This window comes from Helicoverpa zea, chromosome 3 (genome assembly GCF_022581195.2).
Source record: "Helicoverpa zea isolate HzStark_Cry1AcR chromosome 3, ilHelZeax1.1, whole genome shotgun sequence".
NCBI lineage: Eukaryota > Metazoa > Arthropoda > Insecta > Lepidoptera > Noctuidae > Helicoverpa > Helicoverpa zea.
The window spans coordinates 12,683,026-12,701,499 of NC_061454.1; the positions used below are offsets into that span (position 1 = coordinate 12,683,026).

Below are 18,474 nucleotides of genomic sequence, written 5' to 3' on the forward strand. Positions count from 1 at the left end.
CATATGTATAATGTCTCCGGTAGTATAGGTACGACTTTATGAGGTTGGGACCAGACTCCGTATTGTCTATGGTTATTGCTAGTTCGAAGTTGTGTTGCAGAAGTTAGCGTGTGATGTTCCGTTTTCGAATTTCAAATTAGGAAGCGTTGGTTACGTTATGGAAGCTGATGAGTAAAGAGTTTTTATTTAGTAGAAGATAAAACCTTTGTAGTGACAGATCTGAAATTGTTTCATGAAATAAAGTGGATAAAAAGCTTATCTCGATACCAAACGGTTCTCTTTGTGATCTAATAATAAACTTATTTAATTCTGTTTAACAGAACAATCAACTCAAATATTTGAACGAATTAACGATTTTCATTGAAGTTCAATTACAAAGCTTTCAATACATATTGTACTTTTAAGCGTTACACAAACGAAACGAGGGCAAGATTGATGTTAAAAGTAATTATATCGTGCATAGACTATTGGGTATCGAAGCGAAATGTACGCGATAGATAGCCAAACTACGAGAACACATCTCATTATACACTCGAATAATAAATCGATTGAATCGAATAATTTTCTAAGAAATGTAGTTTCTCGGTACAAAAGGTAACCTTAGTCGATTACGTCTTCGTCCAATTAAAAGCTTTTGCGAGCGACATCATCAAAAATTCTCTTTCAGACATAAAATATCATTTCCTGGAATTCGAGTTGTTGAAAACAAAGAACCGTCAACATTGTAGACGAATCGATACTCTAATAGGTAAATGAGAATCGTCCCCTGGCTGTTTCTATTCTAGTGCGAGACGAGTAAATAAAACATGAGTGAGCACAGTTGTCCAGGCGGGGGTCCATTAATTCCTGATAATTTTGGCGCGTCCCATGGTACGAGGCGGACGCTTCGTCCGACCACGATTGATTAATCGTACGGTTGTCGGCGCAAGATCGGCAGTCGACTTAATTGAAAAGTCAACATCTCGATGCTACACACGATCGATTACGATACACGGAGTTAATTTATTATATTTGTTACGACCGCGCCTCTACACCGACCGATTAATATGTTGTCGGAACGGCACCGCAGTTGGATTTTTAATTAGGCCCTAGCTTGACAGCCGCGGTGTCGCGTTACACCAGAATTTTACTCAAAGCGGTTCCCAGAACTAGTCTTAATAATACGCATCAATTGTTTAACTAAAGCTTGAATTTAACGCCGTGCTAGTAATCAACTAATTACGATTCCCCCCGAGCATAGCAACAAATAATCGTGTTATTACCGAATGCCCGTGTAAGTGCTAAATACGATTATGGAGGGAAATTATAACAAATGAAATTATTGCGAATTAAATTACGTCCACAGTTTAATGCTGTGCTTTAGTTCTGGTTTATTTTCTCTGTTATGTGAGAATTTTTATAGCGAATAAACGTGCATTTAACGGTAACAATTAGTGGTTTTATATCGGCGTAATGTTCACACACCGTGCTTTGGACGGAGGACAAAGGGTAAGTGACGGTCACTGGCGGCCATTTTGTACAAATAATTCAACAAGATTCGCGCGGAATGGCCGCCGCTTCCGGCAGCCGGGGAAACAACTTTATGCTTATTTTAACTACCGTTAACGCACCTGAAAACAGACGTCAAGCTTAAATGTCAGCGTTGTTTTGTGGGAAACTCTCTCTGTTAGAGAAACTAGCAGTTAGTTTTAACATTTACTGTGGAAATATGTTAGCATTTCTAAACACGTCGTCGTTCAAACAAAGAAAGCTTTATCCAGGTACTTCATTGAACATAAACATTACTAGCGCTTATTACCGCTATTACGTACTGAAACAAAATGAAAATTTCTGCGCACTCCAAGCAAAAACGCGACGATCTTTATGTTGGAATTAGTTTTCTTGCTCAGGGTTTAGTACGCATAGATTACACACACACGAGCAGAGAGCAATAAAGGGGATTCTTTATGTGGCTCGGAACGGAACAGAGTTCAGTAGGCGATGCGGACGGCGGCGTCGGGAACAATACGCGAGTGACCGGCCCGCGCCGACTCGCGTTCGCCGAATAACTCCGCTAAAATCGGCCAAATGCACTGCTCGCTTCCGTACCTCGTACTGCACAGACATAGCTCTGTTTTACTGCCAACAGTATTTGGGATCGTGGTTTATGCACTATGTGTAATCGGATAAGTTTAGTTGAGTATCGATGGCGTGATTGATTACGGTGCTCCTCTAGTTTAGATTTGAATATAGATTTCGGTTAGTTATGTGGCCATGCATTAAATATTTATTAGGTGTGAGAGTTTTTGATATAAAAATATTGAAATATTAAAAGTTCGTTATAACGGAATTAAGTAATTAACAATTCATATTTAAGCTCCATAGACAAAATTTATGATCACCGCCATCAAAATATTTAAAACGCATTAAAAAATTAATTGAAAGTATCATCAAAGCAAATACTTTATGGGCAAATTAAAAAAGCATTCGCTGCGATAAAGCATCGCCGTGGGAACAGTTAAACCGCTGTGAACGCATAAATTCCGTTCCGTTGCGATAAAAAGCCTTATAAAACTTGCATTTATTATCAGTGTGCCATCGGGCATCGGTTACGAGCGTCGAAATGTCGCAATATAAGGAACGCGGTCATCCGCAGCCAGGGGTCATTAGTTTGATGTATGTGCGCGATAAAACACGAATACGTGTCCCGCGTTAGATTTTATACGTCACACGCAGGGAACAACATTTCTTGGCAGCGACGGAATTCCGAACTAAATTCAAATTATACTGAACTTGACGTCTAGTTGACGTTTGCCGTCGGAAGTGGCGCCATCGCGAGATGTCAAATTATATTTGTCGAAATGAATATGATTCCGTCAAGAAAATGATAGTGTTTATTATGCTGGTTAATGTTGGTTGAAACGCATTTTAAAGGTTAATTAAAATTTTCGGTGTTGGCAGTGACACCTTCATGGTCTTAAGTTGGCCAGTTAATTGCTTATATGCAGTTAAAAAATACCGTTAGGTACGCGTAAAATTCACCTACACTTAAGCATTTTTAATTATAAACGTATCTATCAGGTAAAGCTGAGATTTTTTACATTTTGGTACCTGCATTATAAATAGGCCCGCTATATTTGTCTACTATTCAATGAGTTAAGACTGCTAACTAATAACTTACGAACAACAACATTCTATGACATGTATATTGCAACGACGCGACATGATTTGTCAGTCACATTAAACCAATTATATTTTGTGGGACATTGGTTGTGCAACAGTTGCTGTCCGTAATTGATTCCATGAGAGCTGATAGAAAATGATTGATAGAACAGCTGTCACACTGTTGATGGTATAATCAGAGGCAATGTTGCAAATCACGCCTCATATGAATATGGCCGCCATTTTGTGTTCGGGTAATGGCGCGAATAAATTATTCCGCAATAATTTGATGAGTATAAATGGTTATTTTTAGTTGAATGGGAAATTATGGGGTTAAATACGGTTCACTGTACTCGTACGATATAATTGTTTATGATTTATTTGTTGCTAAAAGTTTATTAGAAGTATTTAGAGCCTTCATTTAAAGTCTGGCTGGATAACCACAATAAAATAAACAAAGAAACAAACAGCTGCATTCGTAGAATTTTCAAGCTCCTAATCCAAAGTAACAAATAGAAAATTAAATATTCGAACGACGACGTATTAATTATTAAAACTTCAAAGACAACGATTCTTTGAGCAGCCATTATTTTTTCATAGTGGCAACAAAACCGCAGTTCATTATTAATATTAAATTAAAACCGATACCATCTGCTTTCAAAATTAACAAAGGTTAATTTGCCCTTAGAATTAATAACGCAGTTGCTATCTAACAGCGGTGATAGTTTTAAATGTATTAGGTATACTTTATTTTGTATACGAAGATAGTATCGGGGTAAAAAAAAAATGAAACATTACGTCCCTTGCGTGTCCAAGTAGGACGAATGCGGTCCGACCTTTTTTATTTACGAACATTAAAAAAAGTAGTTGAGACGTCACGCGACCAAGTGGGTTATAGTGAAAATGAATTATATAGTACGTCACTGGGGTGCCTATGTAAATAAAAATAATAAGCAAAGTGTTGCCATACACAGTTTTTCAAGTCGGATATTAAATGACGTCACAGCATTTAAATATAGAATGAAATATGAGACGTTGAAAGTAATTTACGCTGTTCTACGATGAATAAAAAAGTTAAGATATGCTGTTATGCCATAGCTCCATATTTATCGTTGGTCGGCATCCCTCGCAAGTTGTAAAGGTCAACAAAAGTTTATTAATTTTAGGTCTCGCCGGGAAAGATTACTACTCAAACACTTTACGGTGACTTGAGGGTTTAAAAGTTTCCACTATGAATTTATATTTAAAATGAGAAAGTTCGTTTGTTTAACCGGATTTTAATGTTAAATTCAGACGGTCGTAATATTGCCTTGAGCTCCTTCTGGACTATAAATATGCACTTCATCGGAAAGCATAAAAATCTGCTTATACTTTTATTTTAATAAAAAAGTATGAAAGGGGTTAATAATAAAACCTATTTAGTAAAATCCGGTGCAATTTCTTACGGCCTATTAAAGCGAAGTCGTTTCCAGCGCTGGCCGTTCGGATTTTACGTTCGAAATTTAAAATAATCGTAAAAATGCGCGCCAATCGCGTGCACCGGTTGCAAACGAAGTGAATAAGCATGGCGACGAAGTACGGATACGAATAAATAACGTCAATGAGGATATTGCCGCTTACGTGTGCTAGCTAGCGTATTTATTAGTGCTAACGTACGATGTATTCACGATTTAGATTCATATTTGCAATTAAACCGAGTAAGCTTTTCATTTTGTTCTGATTTTCAAGCAAAGGAAAATATCACGTTTGTTTAATAAGGCATATTGTTTTAGTTTATGGTTTCTACACGAAGGAGGCCGCATTGTGCCTTTTTGTTTATATACGTACAAAATACAGTTTCAAAAGTAACTCATGACGCTAAGCTTCAGCTAACCTATGTCAACCTATTAATCTCCCTTAAAATTATTCACGACAAAAGTAAAACAATGTTAAGGCAAACAAAACATAATATCATACCTCCAACACTTTTGTTTAACTAACACACGCACATACCTGTCATACAATAAACTATCTATGTGTGCGTAACAGCGTCACACTAACAAATTGCGCTTGATGTCGACCATTGAGAATAAAATGACTAGCGGAGATGACATGATGACAACGTAAAATCTCCTAAGAAAGTAGCGCGCCAAAATTTGGATGTTTGGAGTATCTCATACTCTAAACATCCAAATTTACCTTACTATCTCCGCGATCACCACCTTTTGCAGAACCCGTCCACTAGTTTCAAAATAAAATCGCCAATAAATCAAGACCAATCTTTGACAGAACGGTTTTGGTTTGTCAAGGAACCCGTACGTTACTTGACCCAGCTATCTTATGGCATCTCCGCTACTTTTCCTTCGTCCGTGGCGTCAACTCTCTTACATTCCTAAAAAACAATGTCTCAAAATATTTTCCCTTTAAATCCTTATTCTGTGAGCCTCGCTATTCGTAATAAGCCTTCTTTTACACCCCTCGGTATGCCGTGACGGCTGAGTCGTATCTAACAACCCCAGGCGGGGGCCTGCAATTAGTACGTCAAAATGCTCGCGTGCGTTGCGAGATCGAATATAATAAGGTTGGCGCACGATATTCGAGAATCGGACCCGCCCTGTGACGGGAATTTTAATAAAGCTTATGAAACTACGGCCAGGTATGATATGCGAAATTTGTAGCCGGCCTTATATGTAGCGGTGAATAACTTTATGCTTTTTATAACCCGTTTCTCGTGTGATAACAAGTTATTTGTTAATGGCGCTGTTTTAAAGGCCTCTTGTTTGTAGTGGCCCAATTTCTGTAAAGTTTATTTAGTGTAATTTTAGCTTGTTTAAGCAATGGTTCGTTTCGGGTCTATGAATATTAAATAGTAAGAAGAAATTCGGTTGTGACAATGTTAGTAATGTCATAAGATCAGGGTTAACAATCCCTGATTTTATGGCCTACTATTGACCTTTTAGTTTATTTATAACGTAAGTTATCGATAAACATCATTTAAGGTTGCATAAGTTTAAAATAAAAAGTAAGGAAAGGTCAAACAATAACTTTAATGTCAGATCGAAAAATGAACTGAAACAATTTCGTAACACTGGTCACATCAGAGATGCCATAAAATGTAAAATAACAAATGTGCTCAAGTTCCAAATTTAAAAGTACTCGCGCGTTCTCAACCATAAACAATAAAATTGTTGTTATTTTAAATTTCAAATGGTAACATTGTAAGGGGCGCGTTCTGAGGCCGGGCCCGGCTATTATTCATAGTCGAAACACGTTATTTAATTTGCGATATGCGGCAACAGTACGTAGCGAAATAAACGGATAACAGTGTTTGGACGCGCGGCGTTACACTTATAACTAGATTTGCCTTTGTGGAATTCTGCAAACAGACGCCCTAATGGGACAAGGGTTTAAATTCAAAATATATTACGACATTTTGATGTGAATAAACGTGAAACTGCATAACCAAGCTTTGTTTATTAAAGCACCGCCTTGATAAACAGGAACAAATTTATCTTCGCCACGCCATGTCATAATTTAAGGCTTATGCACCACTTTGAAGGAGGAAATTAAGAAAACGTGAGCTTCTTTCACGGAAATGTTACATTAATCTCTAAAACGGTAGCTACCAGCTTATTCATTAATCTTGAAATGAATACGAAAAGTTGCGGCGACGTGTAATTTCCACAAATGACCTATGTAAAGCGATCTGCGAGAGGTGCAATAACTCGATTTGTGAATAAATGGCTCGGAAGTTGATCTACCGTACCGCCCTGCTCCAACGTTAGAACAGCAAAATTCCACCTCCCATTCCATCGCTGCTTTAGTTACGGGAAAACTTTCCACACTCAGATTAAAGCTGCAATATAAGGGGTTTAAAAGGGGATTCTCGATGCAGTTTCGATGTTTGCGCGCCCTCGGTACAAGGAAGCTTTTTTGTTTCGAACGCGACCTCTGACTGCGCGATTTTCGCATGGATTCCACTTTTGAACGTTGCGCGCCAAATGAAAAATGGCGGCTTAACTGTCAAAATGGTTATTGATGTGCGAGTTGAATTTACTTTTACTGATATCGGATTAGGCAACGTGAGGCGGGATCGAAAATTGTGAACCGATTTGTAGAGGAGGGCTACACTGCCGTGTATCATTTGTTAAACGTCGATGTATCGCCATTTCTTTTGTAAGTACCATGTATGCTTGCGTAACTTTCACTCAGCTTTGATAACAATTTGAAAGCGTGTTCGAGAAATATGACTTGTTTGACTTTGATAAATAAACGTTGCTTTCACATTCGCATGCTTATTATTTGTTTGGTAGTTATTTCTTTATAAAACTTTTGCTGTGTAACGAGAAATTTTCGTTGTGCGAGTTTCAAAAACGTTTCCTCTTATCTATCAATTGAAACCTTAAAATACATTAGAGTGGTCTTCAATTTTGTGCTGGAAGTACTCCCAAGAGCATTGCTAATCTTATGAAGTCCCAATCTGCGGGCTCGCTACGTTCCGCCGCCAATTAGTTCTGATAGGTTCTGTTTAGTTCCCGAATAATGCCGAGTGCGCCCGAGCACCGACGAGAGGGTCCGAACACTGCCGACGCTTCAGATAGGGTTGGTCGTGATTTAGGCTTCACTAGACCTAGATTTTAATGACTGTTTAGTGTTTGTAGCCTAAGTGGACGGACATTTGGGTCAGAGTAAGGGTTCTGTGTGTAACTTAGTATAACGACACCTTCTAAATGTTTTGCCATTAGTTATTATGTGCCATAGCTGGGTAAAATATGAAATTGGTCTATTTCTATTTAGGTCTCCATAATGGAAAACTCTCTCAAACCGGGCTAGAGATTCTCGCAGATTTTAATGTATTAAAATAACAACCTTCTGTTAATTTCACAACAAATTGCGGTCAAACTTTTGACCCACTATCAAGGCTTAGATTCGGATCGGTGCGCAGCCCTAGGGCACGAGAGAGGCGCAGACAAGTGGCACTAAGTTAGCAAGGGGCGAGGTCGCTTGAGGCCCCGGAGTCGCAAGGATCGCGAAATTGCTCGCGTTTCGAGTGCCCCGAGATTAGTGCGGGCTACGATGATATACACACACTGTTATAGCTGCCTCGCTCCAAATTTACTAGTTAGTACTCACAAACTACTGAAATTCGCGTCGGGATAGCGTGTTTGGACCGAATTAGGTTTAGAACAATGTCCCATTCGTCTGTATTACTTATGCGTCCAACATTACGGCTAACGATGGTTATGTGCAAAGTTTTATCTGCATTCATACGCGGTTTGAACAGGAGCTCTGATTAAACGAGATACACCAATGTTATAATGAACACCTTCTTAGTACAGAATGTTAATTTTTTAAAGTTAATTATGAAAGTGTGAACTTGTCTAATGTAGAGAAAATGTTCACACTACGCAGAAGACAGAGTTAAGTAACTATCATACATATTAAATGAACGAGAAAACTTTTTCTTTACATGCTGCGGAGGCGAAGGTGCCATTACCAAAGTTACTCAAGTAATTAGCCGAAAAACTTACAAGCCTTTGTATCAACGGTTTAAACTTGGAATTCGGAAACTTCCCAACATCATTCAGGGGGAAAGCAAAAAGGGCGGGAAAGTCGTTCGGAAATTAACAGATTTCATTCGAAACTCACGGACAAGTTGTATAACAATCTCTTTCTTATCTGCGTTGGCTTTGGAAGGAATCTAAGCACGTATTAATTCGCAAGTTTTCGGGCTTGATGACTGCACACCGTGGGTGCGGGGCGCGAGGGACGGGGGGGGGGGGACAAGATCGTGACAAGAATCGCGAGTGGTCACAATAAAAACCTGGGAAGGTGGAGTACTTCTTTTGGGAAATTAGTTGTCGCATTAGGTACCTATTACTGGCGTTCGGGTGCTGATTAACCACTGCCGAATCGAATTTTGGGGGGTGTACGTGTTCGGGACGCAGCCATTGCTAATTATCGCACCGTTGATGAATGTTTGCGAACGCACCTCAATCAATGCCATGGCGGTGTAGCGAGGAACCAAGGAACAAAACAAAAGATTTTATTTACCTTTTCCCGTTTCTTATTTAACTTAGTGGTGAAAATACTTATCAAAAAATCTAAAATAAATGAATGATTTTGATGAATAACTAATAAATAAAACGAAGTGAAAGAGCGAACGAAAATGGTGGGCGTGTGTTTTGTGCAACAAACGTTATGCAGACTTATTATGAGATATGGCAACACTCAAAAACTTTAATATGGCGTATCGAGGGTGCATCTCTGGGTTTTAATGTGCGAGTGTGTTAATGTCAGCCATAAAACGTGATAAATCACAATTTAAGAGCCATGGAGGTTAAACGCTGCTATCGGCAACGAGAATAACTCATTTACTTCGAAAAATATACACAAGGGTCCTTTTTGAGCCCGAACAAAGTTTGTGTCGTAAGGAACAATCCCTGTAACTTTGCACTCAAAAAGTTTCGAAATTACGGAGTGCACGGTGAGTAATTTATTTTAATTACATAGTGTGAGTGCATGAGTTCTAATGGTATAAAATGCATGTACATATTAAAACACTACCCAAGAGTGCAGTAAAGAGGTTTCACACATTTCAACAGCCAAAACACTAGATTCAAAATTGGAACCTTTTAAAGAACCTTTCCATCATAGACAAAGGAAAGCACATTCCGATATCCGAACACTTTTAAAACACTTCATTCTAATTCGAAATGAGGACACGAAACAAAAAAGCATCAAAGTTGGTAAGAGCGGTGTCCCCGCTCTACAATTAAAACAAAAGAGGTACAGAGTAGCTCTTCAAAGCGCAATCGATTCTGAAACACAGCCGCAACTGAATTAGAGAACGTGTGATTTGAGAATATTGCTACTTATTCGCATTCCTCTTTTGTAGGGAGCTCAACCTCGTTTTCGAACTCACCTTTTTGACAATTTTTATTCGTTTTTGTGATGTGGTAACCCTGTTGTAATGTCAAAGAGAATTACGTTTAAAATGTTAGCGAACATCGATTGAGGCTTGTTTCAATGGCTCTTTTTGCTGTTTACAATTTTGACTTAGGGGAGTGGTATAATCCAGTACAGTTGTGTAATCGAGTGCTATATATAAACTTGGGAACTAAATCAAAAACAGGTACACACTATCTCCATAAATCATAACAAGAAAATATCAAAGCAAATTCAAAACCCCGATACTCAATAACTCAAAGCTAATAACGATTATAATTACATTAATTGAACAGTATCTGTTTCAGTGAATTATATTATCTAAATCTAATTATTAGAACGTGACGTCACAGTAAGCGGTTTAATATACGATAAGACGTAAAGTAATTAAGCGACAGAATCTACTGAGACTTACGTACAGCGGCCATCTTGATTATTGTCAGATTAATATTGTATTTTTTTTTGGATAGATTCCAAAATTTGTTTTTGGAATCTTTTTATTATACAAACTTTGGAATCTTTTTATTTTTTATATATGCTCTTGTAATGTTAGCTTCCAAATACTCACTTAGATTATGGTGTTTTAAAATTACGTATTGAAAATCCTGTTTGGATTCATCATCATCATCATCATCTCAGAAGTAGGACGTCCACTGCTGAACCCAATTGCATTAAACCCAATCTTTTGAGGATTTTTATGTACCCAAGACCTAAATATAGCACCTTAATTTGGAGTAGTTAAGTAATTTTATCACAATATGTTACGACGAAAAAAAAATAGATGGGTATTATTATTCACATTTGTATAAATTACATTTAAGACACTGGCAACCCTGACCAAGACAAGCAGTGCAGCGGCTAAGCAATTTACTATTTCGTCTTACTACAAGTTTTCGACAATCGCTTCTGCAAGTTTACTGTAGTAACGAGTATACAATTCAAAATTACTGACAGCTTTGAGTGAATAAAGTAGTATATAGTAATGTTTAAGATGAATCATAGTTTCGATACCACGATTTGATTTATCATCCTCTACTTATTTTACTCATCTGGCCACCTTTTTTTTCAACTGTGTTAAAGCTGGGTTCCAATCTTGATAATCATCTGTATGTTGTTTCAGTACTTATGCAGATTTATCTTTAAACATTTTGAAAAGAAAGTCGTGAACCGTTTAAGCTGAAAATTTGAGCGGAGGTAGCCTAGACCCGGGAGAAGCGTACAGAGTTTTTACCACCATCCGGCTACGGGAAGCAGTTAGCTCGGGACGCGGTTAAAACCGCGGATAGAAGCTAGTATTATCTCATATACCTATGTATTCAGATTCTCGTCCTAAAATAACCCTAATGAACCAAATCAAACATAATAGGTGTATACCAACAAACGTAATTCAATTATCTTGTATCGCGAGACTCTTGGCGTTAATAATTACCAAATTGATATCTACAAAGAGCACTTTGTTCTAGAAAGTTCTAGTGGCACTTACCGTTAATTTAGGGGTAGATTGTGAACGCGTATTCGTTGTTATCACCTGTAACAAATAAAAAAAAATTGTTAGTATATGAAGAGGTAAAATATTGTATATTTACATAAAAAGGTCTTCCAAATAATAATAGCTTTATTCAAAGTTATTCAAAATTTAATCAATAATAAGCAAATTTGGCAAAGTTTAATTTAATTAACTAGATGTACTAAAGCTAATCGCTTTTGATTATGTCAGGCAATTTCCGATTATCTGCATGGATTACTGAACATGTTACATAATGTTACTATTGTCGTATGTCAGGATATCAATTCACAGATAACTACTATACTAAAAGGCTACTATTTATTTTTTTAAAGCGTTAATAATAAAACGCAGCTTAATAAGCGTAAGTCTGCAATTCATTACTTTTAAATGTAGCAATTACTGAACGGATATTAAAATTAAACGTAATTAAGAATTCCATTTCAAGTGCAAGGGATCCGGGCTTTGCGTTTTATTATTGCTTGCACCATAATTATATCTACAGTTGCGAATAATTGCCACTTAAAATAAAGCGGATATTTCAAAACATCTATTTTTGTTTGAATCAATCGGCCACAATAGCCGTATTGTGCATTTGACGTGTTTAAACGCGTTTACGAAGCTCGCTGCGTTCCGGACGCGTGCCCTTTGCAAACTCACTTCACGGATGATTTGCTTGTCCGTATTCAACTTGGAGTTTCGGAAATTTCACGGTTGTATTGCGAGGAATATTATCAACAATCCGTGTGTGTTTAACAATTTACAATTAATTATTATTCAATCTGCCTGCTTAATTACAAATTACGCGTTTGATTAAAGCCTGTAGGACCGAAAATTGTGTTTTGGTTCATTTTAATATTTTGTTGCTAAAGAAACCGAATTCATTGAATTCATTGGTATAGTAAATGAAAGTCTTTAGAAAAGAAATATAAAAAATAAAAATATTTGGGTTGTTCGCCGTAGCGTTCGATTTTCGTTGTGATTTTTATTGCGCGGTATTCTTGCCCCTAAAGACACAAGTTTTCCATAAAACATGGACATTATGCCCTACAACTTTCAATTTAGCTATGAAACAAAACTAATCAAGTAACGTAACAAGATATTTGTAGCACAACCCCAATACCATATCGGCCTAGATGTAAGAGCCGACGCAATTTGCAGTAAATAAGGATATCGGTTTAGCGTCATTATCCCGGCGCGGCTCGCGATATAGCGGACCTCGTAAACGCGCCTCGAGTTAATGAGTTATGCCCTACCCTCCTCTGTTGTGTGTTACACTGTGCGCTTCTTACCCACGATTTATTGTACTCGCTACGTAAGCAATTTCTTTAAACGATTTTTCATCTTATAGGTAAGTATACGTTTGAGTAATGAAACATGTAAGTAATAAATTACCGCCTCCTTAAGAACATGCGTGGCGTGTTCCGTGGGACTTATTTTTCATGTTAGGTCTGACGCGAAAATTGTAGCCGACATTTGTGGCGCGTATATTAAAATTTTCATTACCTGTCTGCTTTAGATTAAATTAAAATAGAAGTATGCTTTTGTTAGTCTGTTGCTTTAACAAGGCTGAGTGGTATGAATTGTGGGTGACGTGCCTGTAGAGTGGTAGACCTAAAACCTTGCTTTATTAATATAAGCTTTTGCTATGTACGTAATTCGCTAAACAAAGATACCGTCTAATAAGTTAAAGGGCTTTCCAAGCTTAAGAAATAAATGTTTTATTAGGACAATTACACCCTCTCAGGAGTTTAATATCAGCGTACTTGAGAAACACGATGCACATTTTATTTTAATTCAGTAGGATTATACAGCTTATCCTGTGAGCGGCTAAATAGAAGGCGTTTGACGTTGTCCCCTCCAGACTTGACGGGACAAAGGAGGGACGTCCGAGATGGTTTCTAATTACGACACAGACCGTTATGCAAATCGGGGGCCGACGCGGCGGCTCTTTGTCTCTAATAAACATGCGCGGCTCTTGCGGTCAGACCGCCAAATTGCTCGCCTTCCACTCGCCCCACCGGCAATAAAACCACTTGAATTGCACTGCCCTCTCTGTACAATTAGTACTCTTTGATCAACTACATTGGACGATTCCAATATTGAATTTCGTTTAGCGTTCGATTCTTTCTTAATTCTGTTTTAATCGGCGTTCAACTTTTGAATAGCGAACCCGTTTACGGCAGCGTTTATTAGGAGCTAAGACGTTCCGGGAGAGCGCGGGCCAACCTATTTAGTTGGCAGATGCGTTCCGGTAAATTGAACGGCAGCGTGGTCCGAGGAAATCGCCAGGTCGTGCCGTGACTTCGCTCGTTGTGAAACTAGGCTAAAAGCACCGCTTAGCCGCCATTCGGCGGTAATTTTTCACGGAAAACTGTCCGACCGTTCGGCGGACATACCACCGATTTAAACGAGTTTACGAACGTTTCGACAATCTGCTCGAACGTTTTTGTTCGAAACGCTATTGTTTTACGTCTATAAATTGCGAGGTAAATTTCGAGCGTCAGAATTCTCACAACTAACGCTGGGGACGCTCAGTTGGAAAAATATTCATTTTTCACACGCTCGGCAATATTTCCGTTTTTATTGGAACAATCGATGTGCCTTTTGCTCGTGTCTGTACAAAGGTTTGCTAAGCGACGCGTTGGCGTCGGTATTCGCGCGTATTTCGGAATCGTTGCATTTTCGCTTCGCGTTTGCAAGGGAAGTCGTTACCGGTGTCGTGATCGCGAGCAAAAAGTATAAACTGCTCTATCGGCCTTTGTAAACGCACATGTTGTAGTTTATATGTTCCTTGTGTTACTGTTGTAGTTTAAACTTTAACGCGCCGGTAATAAGATCATTTTGCTGTGGATAAACATTCGTGTTCGCGGGGAAGTTTATGCGAAATGAAATTGTAATAAATTAATAATATTCATTTTTCCGGAAGCGGGACTCTATTCTTGTAAACGTTTATGTTTGTTACACACGCCTTATGCAATTATTATATTTTGTAACATTGTATTGTTTATAGTTTCCCATAAATACGTAACTATAACAATAGTTGGGTTCACCAGTTTCTAAGTAATATTAATGACATGTACTTACTTATCTAAATTACCTGGCTTGTTTAACGCCAACGAGAATAACTCCTAACATTTACTTAGAAAAACATTATTTACTAAGCAGCATCTCACTATTTAATTACGTGAGTAGAAGTTTTTATAATAAAAAAAGCTAAACATGGCTCAGCTCTGTCTTGAAAGGAGTAATTAAAAATGAGACTTCTAAGTAATAATCGCACAGCTCGGTCGATAATGAAGTTAAGCAACGTTTGGCGCGGTTTATCCGTGGATGGGTCCGAAAATAGAACTACATAGGAAAATCAAAATAAATCTGTTTTGTTCAAAATAATTTAATTTTTGAACCAAATTCCCGTCCGTACAGACCAAATGGGAATACAGCGTCCCATCACAGGATCGACATTAGATCTAAACCCAGATTAAACTTAATCCCAGGTTCAAATCTCATTTGTTTCGGGGCACTCACACGTGTAGTTACGGTGAATTACTATTACTTAACTTTACTGAAACTAATTACTGGGAGACTGTTTCAACGTGGATGCCATCCAGTTAATTATTCCTTATTATACATTTGAACGCTGGAGGGAAATAGGTAATGAGTACTGTTTTGGGGAATGTAGATAAAGGTATATAATTTTATGTTAAAGTTTAGAATTCAACTCTCAAGTTTCATCTTTAAATATACATACGAAAGTACGTAACTCTCTCTGTCTGGCTTTACGCCATGTTGTAATTAAACAAGGAAATAACCAAACAATCTATTAGTTTTTTTTTCAATATAGGTCAATAGTGAAAATAAGATCCATACAAAATTCCACTATTAATTGGAGTAATTCATCAAAAATACCCATTCAAATCCATTAATATGAAACACAGCTAAACGACCACGCATCCATACCACAGCAGCCATTTTGAATGAACTCCAACAATAAAACGAAACAAAATCAATCATATCTAAATAATATTTGTGACATAACAGCGTACAATTGGAAAGCTAAAAGCTTAATTATTCAGTTGTTAATATTTCATAAACCCTGTGTGGACTAATGAAACTCGTTTCAATATAATAAATTATTTTCCGCTGCGAATGACTGCGAAATAATATACTCACAATTAGCTATGGTAGTTCTGAATGAATTTTACTAACAAACACAGGTTGCATTTGTGGGGTTAAGTTAAAAACGACAGCCGTTTGAAATTTATGGGAGTGCTCGGTGACTTGCTTTGCATATAAAAGGGGTAACAATTGATTTATTGTTAGTTTCCTTTTTTTCAAGACAGGGAATATCTGCACGTTTAAATAAAACCGATCAAAATGAAGCCGATGTTGTAATATAGGAGTAGTCGAATTATTTTACGCAATTTTTAAATATATCATGTGTTCACGCATCTAACGTGTGAACCACAGCGGCGGGAGACGCGGCAGGCGGGGGGACGCACACGGCTGATCGTTAATATTTCATTAAGAATTCTATATCTGCTTGTGTCCAATAAGCTTTCTAAATTAAGGATTCTTTCTAAGGGTTGTCCTACTAATTAAACTTAGTTTTCATCCCCTTCAACATTTATACTCCTATTGTGGTTATCTGCATTCATTATGCTGTCATGGTGAATCCCATGTTGGGTCACGCCACAGCGGCTTAGAGGCTTAAAATTTTAACCCCATAGGAGCAAAAGGACCCGGCTCATTTTCCAAAATGTTTGAGATTTGTGCGGTCATGCTTCATTGGATTGTCTTGGTAATTAATTTAGGCGATGATTTATGTAATTATGTGGGTTTATGGTAAATAATAATGGTATATTAGATGGAAATATCCTATTTACATATTATATGTATGCTAGTCATTTTGTGTAGACTGGTGGACTCGGTCGAAAGATCGAGAAGCCACACTTCTCCACACTCGAGATGCAAGATGGGGCGGCCTTTGCCCAGCAGTGGGACATTATGGGCTAAAAATAATAATAATATAATAATAGTCATTTTGTTCTTCGTGTATGTATGTAATATCGACGTAGTTACAAACTGATTTCACAATTGAAGTGATTAAAGCAATTACCTAAACTTTTTTTGTAACTTATTTCTGTAACCTCAAGAATAGTGTGGTTATACAAAATACAATATTTGAACGCTTTTAGCTCGTTAGTTGCACCATCTCAAAATTAAGCTCCACTTGCAAAATATTGACTTTTAAATATTATGTCATTATAACAAACCTGCATATTGTATGGCAATGTTATTTGTTTGTTTGTTTATCCTGAATAGTATGTAAGTAGGTGTGTTTGTGTTACATTGGCACACATTAAATCTGTGTTGTTGTTAATTCAGTTCATTAATTAGGTCTGCAATGCAGGTCTTTTGATACGAGTAAACTGTAACAAGTAAGTATTCATAGAAAATCATTTATTAGTGGATTTTAGCTAAGTACAGTTTGCTTATTTTTTCAGTAGACGTTAGTTGCAAGATAGCTTTAAATAAATGAAAAGTTGCAGGTGTAATTAAGTTAAATAAAACCGGCCAAGTGCGAGTCGGACTCGCGCAGCGAGGGTTCCGTACAAATCCTGTATAGATAAAAAGTGAGTTTCGCGCCAACCGTTAAGTTTAGAACAATCTTAGTTATGGTAATTTCGTGAGAGTCAAAATAGTTAATATTTTTTATTTTATAATATAACTAAAATAGTAGGCCAGTACCTTGTAAAAGTTATTTATATACAACATTTTATAGTCATCATTCAGAAATTTGATTGAAAATAACTAATTATGTCTTAAAGGTCATTGGGCATATCTGACCCGCTTTGTAAAAAGTGGCGGACATGAATCAAAGTAGTTTTAAATCGTGGAGAATGGTATGACGTTTCTTTGAATATAATATTTTATTAAAATTCCATGGAGACGAATGTCCAGGATCGTTTGAAAAATATAAAAGACAAGCAGTTTCAGAGGATTGTACAGGTTGCAATGCTAGTTTCTATTGTTAAAGAATTTTCATAAAGAAGGAAGATGCCAATTCGGATGACCAGGATCTGATGAGGATCTGGAAACCCTGAGAAATCGAGGGCAACTCTTGAATATTGTAGGCACGCATCGAGTCATAACCAGATATGTGAGTGTATTTTTGAGGGTACTGGTAAACAGTGCAGGTTTGGAGCTGATTTGATTATGGAGACTACGAGTCGAGGGAACTCCTGAACGGTATGTTGCAACTACCACGTGTTTAAGTTTATTTTATTCGTATTGGCGAAGACTTTCCACATAGATAGGTTTGACTGCCATTGTGGGATCGATAGCAAAGATCAGATATAGTTATGGGAACTCCTTTACAATTTATAACGTAACCTTGCTTGTGTTGGAGCTTATTTTATTTTAGGTGACGAGAATTCACTACTAACTTGGGTTAAAGCAGCCATTGCAGGAATGGGATCTTTTATTTTTGAGGGATTAATCACCTAACGAGCCCCAGTTTCAGGTTTTTTTCGAAACCGCCTGACGACTTGTAGCTGTCGAATTGTAACAACGACTGCTAGAGAGTAGGATTCGGGGCTGCTGGCTTTACGTTTCTAGAGCCTTGACAAAAGTATTCTGTCCCTTTCTTTACAAAAGTATTTTGTAGCATTTTACAAACAAATCCAACTTCAAACATATAAAAAAGCAACAAGAAAACAAAAGCAAGAAAGAAATTAAAAAGATGTTAGGTGCATCGGTCTAGAAGTCGGTGTCTAGAGGATGCATCTATATTTATTTAACTACCGAGATCTAGACCGATGCATATAAACAGTTTTATTGTTGTTTTTAGAAGTTGTTTTTTTTTTTTTTGTAAAAAGTTTTTATTTTTAACTTTTGTG

The 18,474-nt window shown here is 37.3% G+C and overlaps 1 protein-coding gene across 2 annotated transcripts in view; it reads right to left on the reverse strand.

The window, feature by feature from the left end:
* Positions 1–18,474, reverse strand: part of LOC124645790 (leucine-rich repeat-containing protein let-4-like) — a 243,403-nt gene that overhangs the window by 51,621 nt on the left and 173,308 nt on the right. For both annotated transcript variants that reach the window (XM_047185688.1, XM_047185687.1), the window contains exon 5: positions 11,552–11,596. In XM_047185688.1, the coding sequence (XP_047041644.1) occupies positions 11,552–11,596 (45 nt within the window). The remainder of the gene's footprint in view (positions 1–11,551; positions 11,597–18,474) is intronic.